We start from the raw sequence: 21,086 nt of genomic DNA, 5'->3' as shown, positions 1-21,086 counted from the left end.
CATGTTAGGGAACGATGATGCCTTAATAAGTTAATAATAACAAACAAAGATATAAAAACAGGTTTTGTGATTTCGTTGTTATTATTTTGATATTCTCCCCTGCTCGGGTGTACACAGCAAAAAAAAATGCTTGTGATATCACGTCATTTTCGCTTCACATCAGTCGCGTCGTGAAAGCGATGTACAAATTACATCCCTTCCACGCACTAAATCAGCCGCTGCAGTTTGAAAGTAGGTCTAGCAATCACTAGAACCGGATCGATAGGTGAATCATATATAAATAAAATATTGGCATGGATTTGTATCGTAATCCTTTGATTGTGAGTCATATGCCTTACTTCTCGGCTATTTCACCGAGTTAGTAGGTCGATGATAAATATGATACTGCTTCTAGGTACCTGCTGGAATGGTTTTGTTGACACTTTCCAGTGCCAATCAAAGGTGTACATGGTGAGTGTGATATATGAACCGAATGAAATTACGTTCAAAAATGGATACATCGCCAGAAATTACGTGCCTGGATATAACAAAATCATTTGCTGTGTGAGCAAAATTGTGTTTAAGTGATTCATCTGATTGAGTCATTTGGTTATGGTGGAATGAATCAAATAAAACAAAAAAATTGAATAGTTTATTGTTCGGTCGGTTTCTCCCACGTATTTTATCACCCATTGCCTCACATGACAGTAAGAATTCATTTACATCCCGTCTTTTCTTACGTCCATAGTTGGCCATGTAAAAAAAATCTAACACCAAGACATTGAATAAATTTAAATTATTTATATTTTTTGAAACATGTAATAGTGAAAGAAGTGTATCAAACTTTTTAAATGTTAGGATTGCCTATTGTTCTGGTGTTTATATTTTTTTTGCTCAGCCAACGATGGAGATAAATTGAGGTTGAGGTGCATAATTGAAATTTTTACTTCACTTGAATATTACTTAACCAACAAGGACATGATAAATTATTTGTAAAGTATTTTTTTTTTGTATCGTACACATTCAAGTTGGTATTTTTAGGATGCACAATCATACGACATAAATACAGGGGATAGACAAAATGATCGAGACAGGTACAATTTTCCCTTCCAAAAATCTTTTAAAATGGCTGTAACTTTTCGAAAAGTGCATCAAATTTTCTCAATTTTTTACTGTGAGTTGATCAACTAGTTGTGAATCAAGGGACAAAACTTGGAAAAGATCGGGCTGTTCTGCACGAAGTTATAAAGATTCTAGAAAAAGGTATAATTATCCGATAGCTAACTTTGAGCTTTTATATCTCTACATTCAATGAACCGCATGCAATGAATTTTTCTAAAATCTTTATAGCTTAGTGCAGAATAACACGATATTTTCCAAATTTTTCCCACTGATACACAACTGGTTGATCAATTTACAGTTAAAATTTAAGAATATTTGATGCACCTTTCAAAAAGTTACAGCTAGTTGAACAGTTTTTGAAAAGTGAAAATTTTGCCTGTCCTGATCATTTTGTCTATCCCCTGTATGTAGGATACTAAAAATACAGCACTTCGTTTGATAAGCGTAATGTGGGTTCGGTTCACCATAGTTGGATTTAATTAGATTGTATTTAATTTTTTATTTTAGAATCAACACTTTTAAAAGTTTATCAACTTTTGGAAAGTATGTTGCGGATACTTAGTAAACCTAGATTCTATTCGGGAATAGTTTGATACACTTTCCTTCAAATTTGGCTATTGAAGAATATGCTCAAGTATCTTTAAAAGAATGGAATACCATAATGAAATTAAAAGGAATATGAACGATGAATGGAATAATCTAAAATTACAACACAGAATATCAGCAAAAAACGAAAACCAATTGGAAGTATAATAGATATTATTATTATTATTTTTTTAATTCAAATGTATCTCGGATATGAATACCTTTGTATTCAAAACCATGTAAAAACGTAGCATTAGTATTGTCACTGTAAATAGGATCAGTCATTTCATTAACCAGTCATCAGTCTAAAAAATTAAAGCCATGCATAAACCATACTATTAATGACAAATTTACTATTTGAAACAGTAACTCTCATGCTTATTCAGACTGGTGACTTTTCATGATGCATGCTACTATTCGATAAGTCTTCATTACTAGGAATAGGAGGAGTAAAGATTCTCTAAAACGAACGAAAATTCCAACCAAGTATTTTTCAAAATCCTAACCATTCTAAATCGTTCATTGTTGAGAATCATTTACAACCTGAAATAGTGAGCATCAGATTTCCAATATGAACGATAAATTCATTAGATCATGCACGTTTTAGTGAGTGTTTGTATTAGCAACTAGAGATCAAATGGAAGCAATTTCTAAAAACAATAAAACATCAAAAAATACCATAGAGCTTTTACTTATTCTCATTATCGAAGTTTGCGTATATGCATAAGGATAATCAAAATTATTGGAAGAGAAAAAAGTTGCCTATTTAAAAAATATATTAACTCGCTAGCAACTTCATATAGATTGCACCAATTCTAGCTGTTTTAGGTGATTAACTTAATATCTAGTCCATGGATGGTACACATTTGGGCAAAAATCTACATGAAGTTATAGTGGTTCAAATCTATTTCTAAATTTTCTGACCGCTATTTTTAAACTGTTATGTCTCATTCAATGAACCAAATGATAAAAAGTTTTGATCATGCATGACTAATATTGCCTTATCGATTATTTTGGTGTACATTACAAGTACATTACGTCTAAACAACCAAGTCCAGTGGATTTGGTTTGTGAAATCTCTGAAAAATCAAAAGGCAAAGGAATAATTCATAAGAGAAATTGCTTCCATTCTGAAAATTTAAGACGAAAAAAAGTTTTCGCCAACCATTACAATAATTGTGCATGGGCATGTGGTTTAGTTTGCTAGCGTGCACGGGCCTGCTGGCATGGAATCAAAGCGCAACTGCTGCACCGAATGATGTTGGCAGGTGCTCGTAATGTTGATCGTCCCAAGCAAGCATTTTATTTTCTAATCATATCTAGGTGTATCCACGTCTCTGTTTGAGTGCGTATTGCATCCCGCTAGCAAGAATCACCAAAAACAGAAACACAGATGACATTGCTCTATTTGGGCAAAACCTGCACCGTGAGAATGCTCGATGTTTTTTGTACTTCTATTGTTTTTTTTTTCTGTTTCTCAATTAATGTCGCACAGCATCACGATAAGCACACGATATGTGGAGCGATCGCTTCTGTCCATGTGTCCTTCGGGTTTGCGTTGATGAGGACCGCAGTTTGCATGTCAATCTGGATTGTTTTGTTTATTATTTATGACTTCGAGCAACGAAACAACTAACCGGCGCGAATTCAACCACTTAACCAAAAACAGTCTAGGAAATTCTAGGGTCTTTGTCTTGACGACGAATTACTCCGCGTGGTCTTCCAACGATTCAGGACTTTAATCTCGATACTCAAAAATCTCACGACAGATTAACACGATTTGAAAAATCCAAAATTACGTTCAACACTGACACGTTTCACTTGCTGTTAACCCTTCCTTCAGTTCCACGAAGCGCCACCGACACTGATTGATATACTGAGCTTCATGAATTTGGTATTCACATTCTTCTTTTTACTGGAGACTATAATGAAACTGATCGCATTCGGATGTAAGGTTGGTAGTACCGCGCGACATCGCCCATGTGTGTGTTTTCTTTTTTTTGTTCTTTTTTGGTTTGATTTCCAACTTCTGTTCAAACTTTGTTTCTGACTGATTTAGTTTTCTCTGTTATTTGTGGATTCGATGGAATTCTAGGCACTTCAACGCTCACCAACCGTTGTAATAATTCGATTGACTTTGTATCTTCGGTGCAACGGTTCGTCCAAAAGAAATGAGCTGCTGACGACGAATCATTGTCTATCGGAACATTTCACTAGTCATAAAGTTTAGTTTTAGAGTTAACATACATATTTTCCCTCTCAGTAGATAAATATTACGCCATGCATCATCACCGTCATCTATTTCTTCTCGTTTAGTAGGCAGATCGTTTTCCTTTAGTACTTTTAGAATATTTCAATGTTGTCCTAGTTTCTTTGTATAAATTGAAACTTATTTCAAATAGTATCGCTTTTGTGCGTCTTTAGATAGTTTTTATTTTACAATACGTTTCTGTCTCGTCAATTCTATTTATTACTTTAAATTAAATTAGATACAGCCACTACTAAGTTTAGTTCAAATAATATTCTTTCAACATATTTATTTTTATCATGAAAGATAATAACAAATTATGTTACTTATTTTAATAAGCCGGAATTTATTCCAGAACCGATTACTAACGTTGGAGATCAAACATATTTAAAATAAATAGAAGTTCATTATTTTTTATTGTTTTGGTTTATTTTTCGTTAGCATATCATCTGAAGAATAACTTAACAATGATGCATCATCAAATCTCACTAACTCATATTTTCATCTCCATCCACACTAATGTGTTTCATCTTATTTTCCTCCCAAATGCATCACCGGGTGACGTGGCAGAATTTTTTCAAAGATCCTTGGAATATATTCGATTTTATAACAGTTATTGGAAGTATTATCGACGCATTAGTTTTAGAATTAGGAGTAAGTATTTGCAACTTCTACTGGTAATGGACTTCTTCGATATCATGATGTATGAGGAAATTAAATCATGTCAGTTGGTATCAGGGATGCCATATATACAGATTTTTCTGTATTATACAGAATTTTGAGTATCTGTACAGATTGCGTTTATATGGAATACAGATTTTTTATTTGTATAGAATACAGATTTTTCACCAAAATTTTGTATGGGATACATATTTTTGAACGAGTGATACAGAAAATCATCTGGCATCGCTGGTTGGTATGTCTACTTCGAGGTAGCAATGATGTGCTTGACTTTGGTTAATTATTTTAAATGCACCATAGCGCTACGTTGAGGTAAAATTTATTACCGAAAATTCTACCAATCAAGAGCGCTTAGGCTTCTGAACAATTTTGCTGTGGGTAGGGTAGGATCTATTTAAGGTTAAATATCTCCAACGCCAGTGAGACCCTTCTGCATAACCAAATACGACTCTAAAATCCGCTGAAAATCCTCTGAAACTTCCTGAAATGGTACCAAAAACTCCTGACACCACCTGGACCCCCCGTAACGCACATGAAACTCTCTGAAACTTACAACAATGCTTCTGTAACACCTCCAAAATTCGCTAAAAGTCCTCTGAATCTTCCTGAAATGATACCGAAACCCCCCTTATACCACATCGGATCCCATGTAATGCACATGTAACCCTCCGAAACCCCAGGAAACCACACCGGTTACGCCTCCGAAATCTCCAGAAAATCATCTGAAACTTCCTGAAAGGCCTTCAAAAACCCCCTGAAACTCCCTGGGACTCCATATAACACACCTGATACCCTTCTAAACTGAAAATGCTCCTGTAACGCCTCCGGAGATTGAGGAGAATGAAAATCATATGAAACTTCCTGAAATGCCTTCGAAAACCTCCTCGGGCCCAAAAACGCTTCTGAACGCACTTGTAATGCCTCTAATCAACCCCCCCCCTCACATCTCAATCTCCCATGAAAGCCCTCTGAAACCTCACATGGCCCTTCTTTAAATCTCCTAACCACTCGCCCATCTTAAATTTATTTGCAACCTTGAAATCCACATAAACTAAAAAAAAAACAGTCCAATATCAAACCTAAATGGGCAAACATAAAAAAATATTTTCCATTTTGAATTGCGCTTTTTCTGCGGATCTATAGATCCGCACATTAAATCTTCGGAATGCTCGATTTTTCACAAAAAAAACTACGAATAGATACGCAAAATCTACGGAATAACAGTAGTTTCAAAAGAGTTCTTCTTCTTCTTCTTCTTCTTGGCGTAACGTCCTCACTGGGACAAAGCATGCTTCTCAGCTTAGTATTCTATGAACACTTCCACAGTTATTAACTGAGAGCTTCCTCTGCCAATGACTATCTTGCATGTATATATCGTGTGGCAGGAACGAAGATACTCTACGCCCAAGGAAGTCAAGGAAATTTCCTTCACGAAAAGATCCTGGACCGACCGGGAATCGAACCCGTCACCCTCAGCATGGTCATGCTGAATACCCGTGCGTTTACCGCCTCGGCTATATGGGTTCTAAAATCGAAATATGGAGAAAGGGACAGAAGGAGATTCATGAAGTATTCAGAGAGTTTTGAAGACACTTGGATGCTGTAAGATTTCTTTAAAATTTGGAAGGGAAGGGTGGTGTTGTAAGAATGGTGATACAAGAATTTCAGAGGCATGGAAGGGTTTAATGAGAGGTTAATGGGGATTTTAGGAGCTTCAGTGTATCAAGTCCCCAGGGACGTGCAATTTCAAAAGGAAAACATGACACACGAAAGCTGTAGCAAATCGTTTCCCATGCGACGGGACTGCTGCGATGCTTCAACTCTTATACTGCAACACGCTTGTTCATTACTGCTACTGATACAAGTGTGTTTGAAAATTGAAGTGAAACACTTTGGATTTTCGTTACAATTGTGAATCATTGAAAAACTTTAATGTGCTAAAAACACTGTTTAAAAAAAATACAAATAATGGTGCACGCCAATAGAATGATAATTCTAGTGTAACATGTGAAAAGGGCCTAAAGGCTTTTTGTAAACAAACATGTTTCGGTTGCTGTAGGACTCATCTTTAACCACCCACGGACAACAACACACTTAACAGATAGCCCGAAGATTACTCCACAGAGAAACAGTCGTCACACTCTCATCGCTTCCCATCGATCACCTTTTAAACGGTTGATGCAAATATTCAGTAGTAGGTCGATTGACCACTCGCAGCGCTGGTATCGTTTTCACTCTTGTTTGACGTTTGCTCACAACCGCCATCTAGTGGCGGCACGGCCAAACACAGTACATTTAGCATTGGGCGATTACGTTTTCGTGACGATGTTTTTTAATGAAATTTGTTCTAAGTGTGACGTCTGTTTCTCTGTGATTACTTTTTCTGATAAGCGTGTTGATGTACGTGGGTGAATCAAGATGAGCCCTATAGCGACCGAAACATGTTTGTTTACAAAAAGCCTTTAGGCCCTTTTCACATGTTAGGCTAGAATTATGTTTTATGCAAAAGGAACACAAGTTCGACCGCTTAAATTTTATTAACGGGCGCCCATAGCCATTGAGAGACTGGCGCGCAAGAGTGAGGCACCAACACGCTCAAACTGCTCAGTACTAAAATGTGTAAGATCTACTCATAAATGCATAATTTCTATACCACCCATAAAATGTGTAAGAGTTACACATTCACAAAATCTGCTCGTACGCTATTCTAGATGCGAAATGGCTATATTTTTTGGTTCGCCAAGGTCACTAGTAAACCTAGCTATGCCATGCAAAAAAAATGCAACTTTAACGATTTTGTGGACGCAGGAGCAGATTTCGTGAATGTGTAACTATTACACATTTTATGAGTGGTATGGAAATTATGCATTTATGGATAGGTCTTACACATTTCAGGCCAAACATATCTGCAGAAGAGAGGCTCTCTTTGGTTTCCCTCTCTTTCATTAATATCTCAGCTGTTTATTTGAATAATGATTGTCTCCTTGCATTGAACGATGGTCAAAACAATCGTCTTTTGATTTGTATTGCAAAAGTAGTTTCAAAGTGTAACATTGCAATAATTGAAAGAGAAAGTGAACAAAGAGAGCCTCTCAAATTCAGATAGGACCTATTGAAATGTTTGGCCAGATTTTAGTGCTGAGCGGTTTTACTGTGAATGCTCTGCCGGGTGAAGCGCAGGCAACGCGACCCAGAAGAGAGACTACCGAGTGTTACGATGAATGAGAACGTTTTCCTAGCCGAAACGAAGGACTAGAATAGTGTGTCAAAGCGAGAAAGTGACTCATTCAAATGTTGCATGAAAGTGCATCATTGAAACGAAATTGAACGCCCCTGATCAAGGGTACTTCAAGGAAGGTCTCAAAAGTACTGAAATGCATGCGCAAAAGACGGAGAAATGCGAGTAAAAAGGGTGGTAAATCAAGCATCAAGAGATATTTTGTAAGAACTTCAAAGGTGGTTTCAGGGTAAAGAGATAATAGGAATTTTAAAGGGGAAATCAGAGGGTCTCGAAAAGGGGGTGAAAAAAGGTTTCAGGAGATTTCAATAATAATATCGATGGGAAGTTTTAAACAGGTGTCATGACATTCAGGAAGATAACAGGGGTAGAGGAAGGATTCATGAGGGATTCAGGGGCTACAGTGAACAGGGGTCAGTCTTGTCAGAGATCACAGTCATTGACACCTTTTCGTCGATATTCGACTGCCTTTGTCTCTGACATTCGCAACACAAGCAATCCAACTACTGTACGAAACAAAAATGTTAATCGAATGCACTTGATCACGATTGTTGCTTCGGGAGACGGTTCGGCTTTTGTTATTCCAGTATTCTTCCACAATGAGAGCTGTGTTGGCCATATGTGTGTCGTATTCAATTCAACAAGCAGGAATAAACTAATATTCACATTCATAATCGGAATTGGCTGAAATCCATGCGAAAAGTTAGAATTAGACAAATGTCATCGTGTCAGGCGACATTGATTTGATAAATATTTATGTTTATTGATCTTCGTCCTACCGCTCGTGTTGTGTGTAAGAGGTAACGGCAGCGCATGAAAGTAACAAAGCAAGGTGACACCCGACTGCGGCACCGAAATGAAGGTAGTGAAAAGTGTCGAATGTTTACAAGACTGTCAGGGGTGTTTTGAAAAGCATTTCAAAGAGTATTTCATCAGGTTCCCAGCGTGGTTTTTGGGAATAGGTTAAAAGAAGATGTCAGGGGCACAGACAAACAGACGTAACACCTTGAACGATTTTCATGGAAATCCATCGCCCAGTTCACACTACCATCACCTGGTGGAAAAGTTGCACGAATCACTGTGTTGTGCAATATCGTCAACAGAAGGCGCTAGTGTGAAACGTCAAACGCATAGAAAATTGATGCGCGCGCCTCTGGTTGGGAAAGCCACAACTATGAAAATTTAAAATGATCGTTAAAAGCGTGGTCGATGGGAATTTCGCAAGTGTTACGTCTGTTTGTCTGTGTCAGGGGTTTTCAGAGTGGTTTCAGTAAGATTTTAGATAAATGAAGTGAAGTGAAGGTGAAGGTGAAGTCAGTACTCATATAAGAACAAAAAATTAGGTTATAAGATAATTGTATACAATTTTTATTTTCCTAGTACCTTTCGTATATATCCAACTCGACAAACCTCGTTGCAAGAATGACGCAAGGGTACACAGGGAAAAAACTATTTTAGAGGGTTTTAGAGAGAGGATTGAGAGGATTTCAGGGGAGTATCAAGTGGTTGCAGGAGTGTTTCAAGGGTGTTTCATGAGTGTTAAAGTTACAAAGATATTTCAAAGTTAGGCCGTTACAAATATTTGTTTCACTTTTTGTCCCACCACTCATTGGTTGGTCGAGGGGGGGGTGGGGGGGTGGGTAAAAATAATAAAGCATTTAATCTAAAAAGTATTAAAAACTCATCGGATTTGTTAAAGAATTTTCACCAAAGCTCGATATTTTGATAAATATTTTTTTATCTGCCCCTCAAAATGCAAAATCCAGCCAAAAATTTTTGAAGGGAGGGAGACAAAAAGTCAACATTAAATTTGTATCAGCCTTATCAAATAAAAAAAACCCAGATTAATCCACCTAGTGGTGATAGTGCCTTTCTCGTCGAACATGTACTCATGATCTTTCCTTGGTTGGGATACGACTGGGATGATTTTGCTTCAGAATGTTGGCTTCAGCCTTTTGGGGCAATCGAAAACACTAGTTTATGATTTTTTCCGACGTTTCGATCTGTATGGCGCCTTTTCAAGGGTTCATTCGGTCAAGGTTTCCTAGTCAAGATGGCCTAGCCTAACTTAAAAATGTCATACGGAAGTTTTGGTATTTATTGGGTCCGTTCGGTTTGAAACCGTCGTGATGTGGACAATCTCCTACCTTTCGGGCGATTTAGAATTCGGTCCTGTTTTTTGAATCTTCTACTATTGTTTGTTAAGCTAGTTTCTGTGCTAGGGCCATCATTCCGAAGCATGATCTTTCTGTCGACGTAATGAGAACTGTTCCTGAATCCTGAGAATACCTTATTTAGAAAAGCATTAATTTCAATAAAATTGGGAAATTTATTATTTGAACATATTCCGACGTTACGTTAAACGTATAGACTGGGCTGAAAAATATCAGAATTTTCAGTTGACTGCTTGAGCACCTTCACTATCACTGAAGACATCAAGATGATAATTACAAGCTAGGATATAACGTCCAACCTTTCGTGGCCGCGGGCCACAAGTGATACTCCATACCAGTCGACGGGCCAGACATTAAATTTCGACATCAAATTTCGAAAGCACGAATGCAACAGTGAAATTTTGTACATCCGATTAGTCGATTACCCGTTCTCACGGCAAATCACAACACTGACATCATTTGGGTCATAAAATGTGAGCAAGAATTCTTGATTGTTTTGCAAAAATCACCCTGAATACTTTTTTTCTGAATTTTGCCGAGCTGCAGGTTGCAGCAAACAATAAGCTGAAATTCAGCAAACTTTCCTGATCCGTTCAGTAAACTCTGCTGTTCAGCAGCAACGTTTTTCTGAAATTCAGTAAATTTTGCTGAAATTCTGCTTCAAATTTGGCTGTACATTTCAAGTTTAAAATTTTTAAATTTATGTATTTAAATTTTTTAATCTTTGAAATTTTTTAACAAAACACTACCTATTTCGAGTTTATTTTTAATATTAAATTTTATTTAAATATGAAATATCTTCAAATATTTCAATCCTTGGGCCAAGTTTCATTCATCGATTCCGCTGGCCGTAGTTGGACAGCCCTGCTTTACGGTCTTCGACATAGTTTTTTCTTCACACTTTAGGCTATATTTTATCATCATAGATTACACAATTCATGTAAAATTTGACAAAAAATGCAAGCAAGTGAAATTGCCCATACTAAGTCCCATAAAAAAATTCCCAGTAGTTTTAGACGGAAAAGTGGATTGAAAAAACTTTCTCCGGGGTTAATGCGATAATTTTCTCATATAAGGTTGACCTATCCTACTGTATATTTTTACACCTCAGTGATTTGATGAGATTGCTTTAGTACAGACAAACAGACATATCATTCGTAACATATATATTATATTCATCGTTACGAAAAAAATAATCGCCAAATGCTAATCAGGTTGCGTTTCACTGTGGCTTGATGTTGGTAGTGAGTAGACGTCAAACAAGCAACAACGATTAATACATATTTGTTTCAACCGTTGAAAACAAGGACGATGGAGAGTGAGTAGAGTAAGACGTCTGTATGTATGTGGCCTTAGTACAGTCAAGATTTTGTTTTCTTACACATATTTATCGCTTGCATTGGCTTTGTTCATTTTTGAAGTTCCTGCGAAGCACCCAATGCTGGTTTTGCATCACTATCGGTAGCCTCTATTGTGGTCTGCGCCTATTTTCTTGCTAATCGTTCCTCACGGTTTAAAAAAAGACCGCGGTTCGATGTGTCGCATGCATAGGTTTGGTTCTTTTTGGCATTTGGCCACTTCCGGCTGGACACCCTAGATCGGTCCTGGAGCACTATCGGTAGCCTTTATAAAGATCTTCGTTGTAGTCTGAGCCTATTTTCTGATTAATCGTTCATCACGTTATTTAAAAAGCCGCTGTTTAATGTGCCGCAGGCATGGGTTTTGATATCTACTACATTTGACCACTTCCAGCGGGACACCGGAACCGGTTCCGGAACTCTATCGGTTGATCCAAATATGATCTGAAACTATTCTCTTTTATTAACCGTTTATCAGGTTGCCTGAAGAGCTTGCGATTTGATGCGTCGCATGTAAGGGGTTTGTTAATTTTTATACTTGGCTACTTCCGTCGTGACATCTGGAACCGGTTCAGTAACACTACCGGTTCCGATATGGTCTAAGAATGTTTCCCTGCCCACTGTTCATCAGGCTATCGAAAAAGCCGCTGTTTGTTGTATCGCATGCATGGGTTAGGTTCACTTTCATATTTAGCCACTTCCGGCGAAACATCCAGAACCGGTTCCGGAATACTACCGGTTCAGATATGGTCTGAGAATGTTTTCCTGCCTACTGTTTATCAGGTTATCGAAAAATCCGCTGTTTGATGTGTCGCATGTATGGCTTTGGTTCACATTCATATTTGGCCAAATCCGGCGGATCACCCGGAACCGGTTCCGGAACACTACCGGTTCAGATATGATCTGAGAATGTTTTCCTGCCTACTGTTTATGAGGCTATCGAAAAAGCCGCTGTTTGATGTGTCGCATGCACGGATATGGTTCACTTTCATATTTAGTCACTTCCGGCGGAACACCCAGAACCGGTTCCGGAATACTACCGGTTCAGATATGGTCTGAGAATGTTTTCCTGCCTACTGTTTATCAGGTTATCGAAAAATCCGATGTTTGATATGTCGCATGAAGGGTTTGGTTCACTTTCATATTTGGCCACTTCCGGCGGGTCACCCGGAACCGGTTCCGGAACACTACCGGTTCAGAAATGGCCCGAGACTATTTTCCTGTTTACCGTTCATCATGTTTTCGAAAGTGCTGTGGTTTGATGTGTCGCATGAATGGGTTTGTAGCGTTTTCATATCTGGCCCTTTCCTGGGGTACCGATCCGGAACACCTAAATGGCCATAACTCCGGAACGGCTGGACCGATCCGAACCATTTTCAATAGGAAACAATGGGACCAGAATCCGCGTCGAATGAACCGTTGGTCATTAAAATCGGATGAGGTTTACTGCCAAAAAGTGATGTGAGTTTTTTTTGTACACACACATACACACACACATACATACATACACACACACAGACATCACCTCAATTCGTCGAGCTGAGTTGATTGGTATATGTGACTCGACCCTCCGAGCCTTCTATCAAAAAGTCATTTTTGGAGTGAACATATAGCCTTTCCAGTACACTTAGTGTACGAGAAAGGCAAAAATCAGAGGAGAAGTAAGTGAGGGTGATTTTCAGGGAGAAACGTAAAAAAAAGTAATTTCAAGACATTTGAGAGGACTAAAAATTTGGGGGTCTCTGGGCGATTGCAGTGGCGATTTAGAAGAGTACCACGGATGTTTCAGGGAATCTTCAACTGGAATTATTGGGTGTTATGAGCATTTCTGGAAAATTGATTAAATGCCTCAAAAACCACTGATCCCAGATATCTTCTCGAAAACTTTAAAAAAAATCAGCATTGCACGTAAAGCTCTTTAGAGACTTCCCCTTCTGAAAAATATATAAAGGCCCCTAAGGCCCCTTAAAATCAATCTGAAAACTCTTGAAACTTATTAGCTCCATTTTCCCCCTTGCTCAGAGCTGCTCAAGAAGGCTTTGGTCTTCCAAAAAATCTTTATCGACAACATTCTGATTCCCCTTGCTCGCTTTGCTGTTCACGCATCGCTTCTGTAAGGGGTGAGTATGGCAGCATAATCGATCGCATTCGCTATAGTCTCACGTGAAAATCAAAACAATAGATGCGCGGGTGTTTAGTGTTCAGTTATATGTGTTCTTTGGGTTTATTAATTCGTCCTTTGTTGCGTTCAGTTCATTCCTGCGTGGAATGGGCTAAAAGTTTCTGCTCCCTGATGGGGTGGAGACGCGCGACAGGATTTCTTTTATTAGATATGTATAGAAAAGTGGTCGATTGTGCGCGAAAGTTAGTGTTTATTGATCCATTGTCAAATCATATCACCAACCATAGGTGACTCCCAGACTGACAATGTACCTTACCCTACTAACAAAAAATTCCTTCCTGAGACAAACGTGGAGATGCAGCGATTCGTGGTCTTTTCAACAACGTTTGTCTTACCAACATTCCCTTCCTTCCTCGCTGACCGTAAGGACGTGGCCGGCGCCGTTATTGACCTTAACAAAGTTGAGAGCTCACGAACTGTGTACATTGAGAAAAGTAAGCGAGTCCCAAGCCCTATTCATTGGTTCCTTGTACAATTTCGATTGCTCTGGTCAATCACGGAGTAGCAACTACGAATTGTGCGGTCATCTATGCTCATGCTTAACATTCTGATTCCCCTTGCTCGTTTAAAATGCTCTACGACACTTCTTCTTCCTTTCCACAGGACTACTTCCCTATTCTGAAACACCCTTGGAACTCATTTTGCTTATTTTTAGCTTTCCTCTTTAACTCTTTTGTAGACCCTCCTAGTCTCTCTTCTATCAACCTTTCTTTTTTTGATTCTCCAGAAACCGACCCTTTTAAACCATCTCAAACAAACTTTGCCCTTTAACTGTCCTGAGGATCACCTCAATCCCCCTAAATTCACATTGAACCCCCCATTGGCGAGGCCGTAGCCAGCTTTTCGGTCAGGGGAGGCGAGCAGCCTCAGCAAATTTATACATTCTAGATTTCATAACTACATGCAACACGATGAAAGCATTATGTGACTCCACAGCAGTCACACTGTTGTATTTTGTACAATACGATGAAAGAAGCTCGCCCAAACCACCGTCGTGCTGATTCCTTGGTGGAATTCCTGAAGGAAACTTAGGATAAGTCCTAAAACAATTGTTTTGGGGAAATTCCTGAAGGAATTCCGTGGCATTTTATTTAAGAGCCGCTGAAGGACTTTCCAAAACAACACTCTCCAAACGTTCCTGGTAATACTCCTTAAGCAATCCATGGATAGCTTCTTGAAGGATTTCTTGAAGAAAAAAAAATGAATCTCAGGATACAATCCCGAAAGAATCGCATGACGAGTTTCTGAAGGTACTCATTTGCAAAAGCTGCAGGGTGTATTATTGAAGGAATTCATGGATGGATTCCTGATAAAATCCATGGATGAAATCCTAGAGGATCTGTTGGAGAAAATTTGGAAAATATTTCTAGTTGACTTCCTGGAGGATTTTCTGCCTCATGTATGCATCTTCATAAAATTATCTTTGAGAATTCAAATACAAGTCTCTGAAGAAATTCCTCATGCAATCCTTGAAAATATTTAAAAAAATGGAGGAATTCATTGAGGCAATTCTGAAGAAATTCTTGGGCACATAACTGCAGAAGATGATGAATGGGCATTTGAAGATAGCCCGAGAGGAATTTCTGAAGAATCTAAGGAGAATTCCTGGAGTAATCTTTGGACGATTTTTTTTTTGAGAAATCCCTGGAATGATTCCTGGAAGAATCCCTGGAGGAATTCCTTGAACAATCCCAGGAGTACTTCCTGGAGCAATGCATGGAGGAATCCCTAGAAAAATCCTGGAGACATTTCCGATGGAATCCTAAGAGAAATCTTAGTTAATGCCTGGAGGAATCCCTGGAGAAATTCCTAGGCAAACTCCCGATGTAATCCTTGGAAGATTTCCTGGCCTGGAGGAATCCCTGTAGGAACTCTTGGACGAAACCCTGAGAGATTTTTTTAAGGACTCCGTGGTAGAATACCAGGAGAAATCCATGCAAGAATTCTTGGAGGAATCCCTGGAGGCTTTTCTGGATACATCCGTGGAGGAATTTCTGAAGGAATCCATAGTGGAATACCAGAAAAAATCTCTGAAGAAATCCATGATAGAATTTCTGGAGGAATCTCTGGATAATTCGCTGGAGAAATCCCTAGAGAAATTCTGGCAGGAATTTCTGGAGAAATTTCTGAAGAAATCCCTTGAGAAATTCCTGGAAGAATATCTGAAGAAACCCTTGGAGGAGGTCCTGGAGGATTTTTTTGAAAAATCTTTTTGGCGAAGTTCTTGTAGAAATTTCTGTAAAAATTTCTCGACGAACTCCTGGAGGAATTCTCGGAGATATTTTCGGAGGTATTCCTGGATGCACTCCTGGAGGAATTCCTGGAGGAGTTCCAGAAGGAATGCCGGGATTCCAAAAGCAATTTCTGATTCATTTTCTGGAGGAATCACTGGAGGAATTCTTTGATGAATTTGTGAGAGACGAACCAGCCAAGGGCTGACTCTAAAATAAAGACAAATCAATCAATGAATTTGTGAAGGATTTCGTGGAGAAATTCCTGGGGGAATCTCTGGAAGAATTCTTGGATTAAATGTTGAAGAAATTCCTGGATCAATCCCCAGGGCAATTGTAAGATGAATTCCTGGAGCAATATCTGAAGAAATCTGTGGTGTAAGTCAAAGAGAAATTCCTGGATGAATTCCAGAAGGAATTCATGAAAGAATTTCTGAAGAAATCCCATGATGTACTCCTGCAGTCTGCAGAAATCTTTATAGGAATTCTGGGAAGAATCTCTGAAGCAATTTCCGAAGGATTTCTTGGAAGAATCCCAGAGGACTTTCTGTAGGAATCTCTGTAAGAATTCCTGAAAGATATGCTGGAAGAATTTTCGTAGGAACTCCAGGAATAATTCTTGGAGGAATTCCAGGAATAATTCCTGGAGGAATGCTTGGAGGAATTCCTGCAGGAATGCTTGGAGAAATTCCTGGTGAAGTTCGTGGAGGAATTCCTGGAGAAGTTTTTAAAGGCATCCTTGGAGGGGCTGGATTACATCCAAGAGGAATTCCTGGTGGAATCCCAAGAGAAATTCTTTGGTGAATCCCTGGAAGTGTTTGTGAAGGAATCCGTAGTAGAGTTCTCTGGACAAAATCCATGAAAAATTCCTTGAGGAACCCTGGATGAATTTGTGAAAAATACCTAAAGAAATTTTCTGAAGACATACCTAGAGGAACTTCAAGAAGGATTTCTGTATGAATTCTTGAAGCCCTAGAGCAATCTGTTTGGAAAACCCTGGAGGAATCTCTGGAAGAATTTCCATTAGGAAGTCCTGGAAAAACTCTAGGAAGAATTATATGAAGAATTTCTGGAAGAATGCTGGGAGTAGCTGCTAAGGAATCCTGGAGGAATCCCTGGAGGGATTCCTGGAGGTATCTCTAGATGAATTACCGGAAAAATCCTTGCAGTAATTACCGACGGAATCTCTGGAAGATTTCCTGTATAAATTCCTGGAGAAATCCCTGAAGGATTCCCAGAAAAATAAAATCCTGAAGAAATCGCAGGAGGAATCTTTGAAGAAATCCCAAGAAAATTTCCTGAAGCAGTCGTAGAAGAAAGTAATGATGAAATCACTGTAGGAATTCTTGAAAAAAATCTGAAAAAATCTTAAGAAGCGCAGGTGGAGAAACTTCTGGAGGAATCCCTGTAGCAACTCCTGAAGGAGTTCCTGGAGGAATTCCAGGAGATCCCCAGGAGGGATCCCGGAAGCAATCTCAAGCGGCATTTATGAGGGAATCTCTAAACAATTCTTGGATGAATTTCTGGAGGAGTTCTTGAAAACAATCCTGGTGGGATTCCTGAAGAAATCTCAAGAAGAGTTTCTGGAGGAGTCCTTGGAGGAAATTCTTAAATAATCATTGATGCTGTTCCTGAAATGATCCTATATGGAATTCTCGAGTGAATCACAGAAGTAATTCCTAGACAACTTCTTGGAGGAATTTCTAAAGAAATCCTAGAGGGAATCCCGGAAGCAATCTTATGCGACATTACTTAGGGAATCCCAGGATGGTTTTCTAAACGAATACCTGAAAACCTTCTACAGGAATCCCTGAAAAAACTGAAGAAACTCTTGTCTGCTTTAATTTCTGGACGAATTAGTGAAGGAATCTTTGGATGAACTTCTAAAGGTCTTTTAGTAGAAAATATAGAAGGAATTCTTCGAAAAATCTCTGGTAGTATTTTCTGAGAGAATTGCTGGAAGAATTTCCTGCAGAAATACTTTGAATGATTCCAGATGGGAATATTGGGACAATCTCTAGCGGAATTATTGAAGGATTATATGGTTTTATCCCTGGAGAAATCTCCAAAGAAATACCTGCAGATATACCTTAAAAGGTCTATGGTGATTTTTTTTTTCGTGAATCCCTGAAGAAAGCACAGGAACAATCACTGGAGGAACCTATATACAGTATCGGATAATAAAAATGCACCAAAGCCGTTTTCCCATACAAACTAGTCAACTTTGGATTGCAATATCTCAGTTATGTCTCAACCGATTGTTTTCATTTTTCTGCGACGAACTACAAAACATTTCAATTTTCAAAAACTATTGAAAAAGTTCAGTGATAACTATCGATGCAAAAGTTACAGATAGGTTGAATTTTGACAATAAAAATGCACCAAGACAAAAAATTGTGTAGCCTAAAATGCTGAAGTCAGATAGCTATGGTGTCTTCAGCAAATGTATTGGTCATCACACAAGAAACAGTCAAATTATCGAAGACCAATTTTGCTCTTTTATCATGGAGTTAGCGACCAAAAGTAGAATTTTATAGTAAGAAGTGTAATTACTTTGTTATTTAATGCCTTCTGAATAACAAATACAGCACTTTAAATTTCAGGTATGCATTGTGGCACGGCTAAAAATTCGCCAATTGTTGCACACCTCATAAGAATAACATGGAGTGTGCAACAATAGGCTAGTTTTTAGGCGTGCAACAATTGGGAAAATAACCCTAGTTATTTTCAAGGTGTTCTTCATACAAAATTATGATACTCGATTTTGTTATTTTGCCTCTTATTATTACCTTATGAGGGGCATAACAAGGTATGATAGTGGAGCGGACCTGGTGTGATGGTTAGAACACTTGACTATCACGCCGAGGACCTGGGATCGAATCCCACTCCCGACAAACTCACCAAAATGCGAGTCTTCCTTCGGAAGGGAAGTAAAGTGTGGGTCCCGAGATGAACTAGCCTAGGGCTAAAAATCTCGTTAATACAGAAAAAAACTAAGTATAGTATTTTTAGGATGAATACATTGAAATGTAAAGCAGTTGCTATTCTTTTCTGCTCGGGAAGGTAATGAAATAGGAAATAGGGAAGGAATAAACGCAAAAGCGTAAATAGAGCCTAAAACTCATTGGAGGTAGCTTGTAAAGTTATGCGACTTTCAATGTGACACTGAAAAGCACTTTATCGAAAGCATCCTCAAAATTAAAAAAAAAAACAACCAAGCATAAACTACGTTTGAGCGAGAGCTTCATTGAAAACGTATACGACTTTGAGAAAAAACAGCGAACATCCCAACTTGGTAGGCATGTTTGTTCGCATGAATAGGCATGTTAGTCAGACGAGAATCATGGATGTGAACATCTACCATGCGTTTAATACTCCTTCATACACACTCCTTCGGGGTTAAACTATAGAGTTATTTCATGCCATGATAATACTCAAAAGATAAACTTTTAAAAAGCAGATATTCAAAATATGTATGAAATACTCAAATCCTTCTAGAGGGAAATAAGAGAAACTTTATTTGCTCCTGGAGATTTGAAGAAATCAGAGCTTTTAAGTGCCCACTTAATCAATTCTATAGCTAGAGATTTGGATTATACGAAAAGACTGACTTATTCAAAAATATTTTGAATGGCTTTAGCTCAATATGGAATCATCTGTGCAACCCTCAAGTACCCATCAACACATTTTTTTTTTGTTTGCTATATGAGGATGGAAGCATTTGACATTTGTTTGGAGCGTAGATTTTCGTCAAATTCCGTCCTCAAAAAAGTCTACGTGGTTTATGGTTTAAACTGACATGATTTGATTTCTATTACAAGAGCCCTGAAAATACGTAAATGCGCACTAATCGTACATTATATTTTGCAGGAAAACTCATTCAACGTTGGATTTTTAAGACTGTTTCGTGCTGCACGATTAATCAAACTACTCCGACAAGGTTATACAATACGAATATTACTTTGGACATTTGTTCAATCATTCAAAGCACTGCCATATGTCTGTTTGCTGATTGCCATGCTATTTTTTATCTACGCAATTATTGGCATGCAGGTATTTTTCCATTATCTTTAGTCAAATCAAACTTGTTTCCTCTTTCACAGCGCGCAGCGAATATTGAAGTAATTGAAATGTTTTCTTAAGCGATGAAGTATTGTTTTTGCGTCGGTTTCATTGTTTATCATTTGTTTTAATTTGAAAATTTTGGTTTGTTTCTTTATCAAATTGGTGAATCCGCGTTTTAATTTCTTATCAAAGTTCTCCGTCAAAAATTTAGCAGAATAATAAGGGTCACATAGAATAGATGGAAATAGATCAGCTGAAGAGTGAACATTGATCATCAACTTCCTGAGCTCATTCGGTTTCAATGCTTCACATTAGCTACTTAAATAAGACAAATATTTCGAGCATTTTGAGCATGGCAAACGCTGAGTTTTCTTTATTAACTTTTCGAGTTTTTGGATATTTCAAACGTTTTCAATTTTTCATCAGCAGCAGTCTTTTGTTTCTGGTTGAGATATCCAAAGGTTTTCATTCACTTGTAATGCTTACGTTCCAAATATTCAATTTCAATAGACTGAATCAAAATTGAGTTTGAATTTAGAGGATTTCATATTTCAATAACATTATATTGTTCGATATTTCGTTTTCTCTTTCCACTAGAATAGATGAATTTAACTTTTCCAATTTCTTTTTGTATCCATTCGTACCATTCTAACCAAACCAAAAACCAAATCTGACCAATAACCAAACCAAATCCAAAAGGTTTTCGGCAACATGAAGTTCGATCCAGACACCGCCTTAAATCGACATAATAATTTTCAGACCTTTTTCGGAGCGCTCCTGCTGCTTTTTCGGTAATGATATAAATAAATTTCCTCTTTTGTCCCGTAATACCTCCCACTTAAAAAAACTCGTAGAATCCACCACCACATTGCAAGTCCAGTCTACAGCTACCTGCCACCCCACAGAAACAGTATTTCCCTCAGTCCAATTTGCATTGACAGTTGATACAGTTAAAAACTTGTAAAAATCCCACCGTATGAACCCACCCTGTTGCTTTCCGAACGTAATCGAGTTCAGTCATTCTAGTTTGTACTTACTTGTTGTACTACGTGTTTGTGAATTGTCTGTCAGTAACGTGCCTCATACGCCGTGTAGATTGCAGAATTCCGCCCGTCAGTGTGTAGAAACGAGTTACTTGTTTCCATCCCGATTGGGAATCCTCGGATTTGGTTGATGACAAAATCCTACGACGATCAGTGAAAATATGAGTTGTTCATTGCAGA

At 38.2% G+C, this 21,086-nt stretch overlaps 1 protein-coding gene across 24 annotated transcripts in view; it reads left to right on the top strand.

The window, feature by feature from the left end:
• The window catches only part of LOC115268722 (voltage-dependent calcium channel type A subunit alpha-1), a 561,442-nt gene that overhangs the window by 444,155 nt on the left and 96,201 nt on the right, over window positions 1–21,086 (top strand). For 14 of the 24 annotated variants that reach the window (XR_009998921.1, XR_009998922.1, XR_009998923.1 and 11 more), the window contains 3 exons: window positions 3,530–3,640; window positions 4,505–4,588; window positions 19,669–19,851. The exons of 1 other annotated variant lie outside the window; for it this stretch is intronic. Coding sequence is in view for 18 of the 23 variants with exons in the window: in XM_062858464.1 (XP_062714448.1) it covers window positions 3,530–3,640; window positions 4,505–4,588; window positions 19,669–19,851 (378 nt within the window). In the remaining 5 variants the exon portion in view is untranslated. Of the gene's footprint in view, window positions 1–3,529; window positions 3,641–4,504; window positions 4,589–19,668; window positions 19,852–20,562; window positions 20,655–21,086 lie in introns of all 24 variants that reach the window. 9 more of the 24 variants (XM_029876909.2, XM_029876907.2, XM_062858468.1 and 6 more) reach the window with 4 other exon arrangements.

This window comes from Aedes albopictus, chromosome 3 (assembly GCF_035046485.1).
Source record: "Aedes albopictus strain Foshan chromosome 3, AalbF5, whole genome shotgun sequence".
Taxonomy (NCBI): Eukaryota; Metazoa; Arthropoda; class Insecta; order Diptera; family Culicidae; genus Aedes; species Aedes albopictus.
This window is presented reverse-complemented; position numbering and strand designations above follow the sequence as displayed.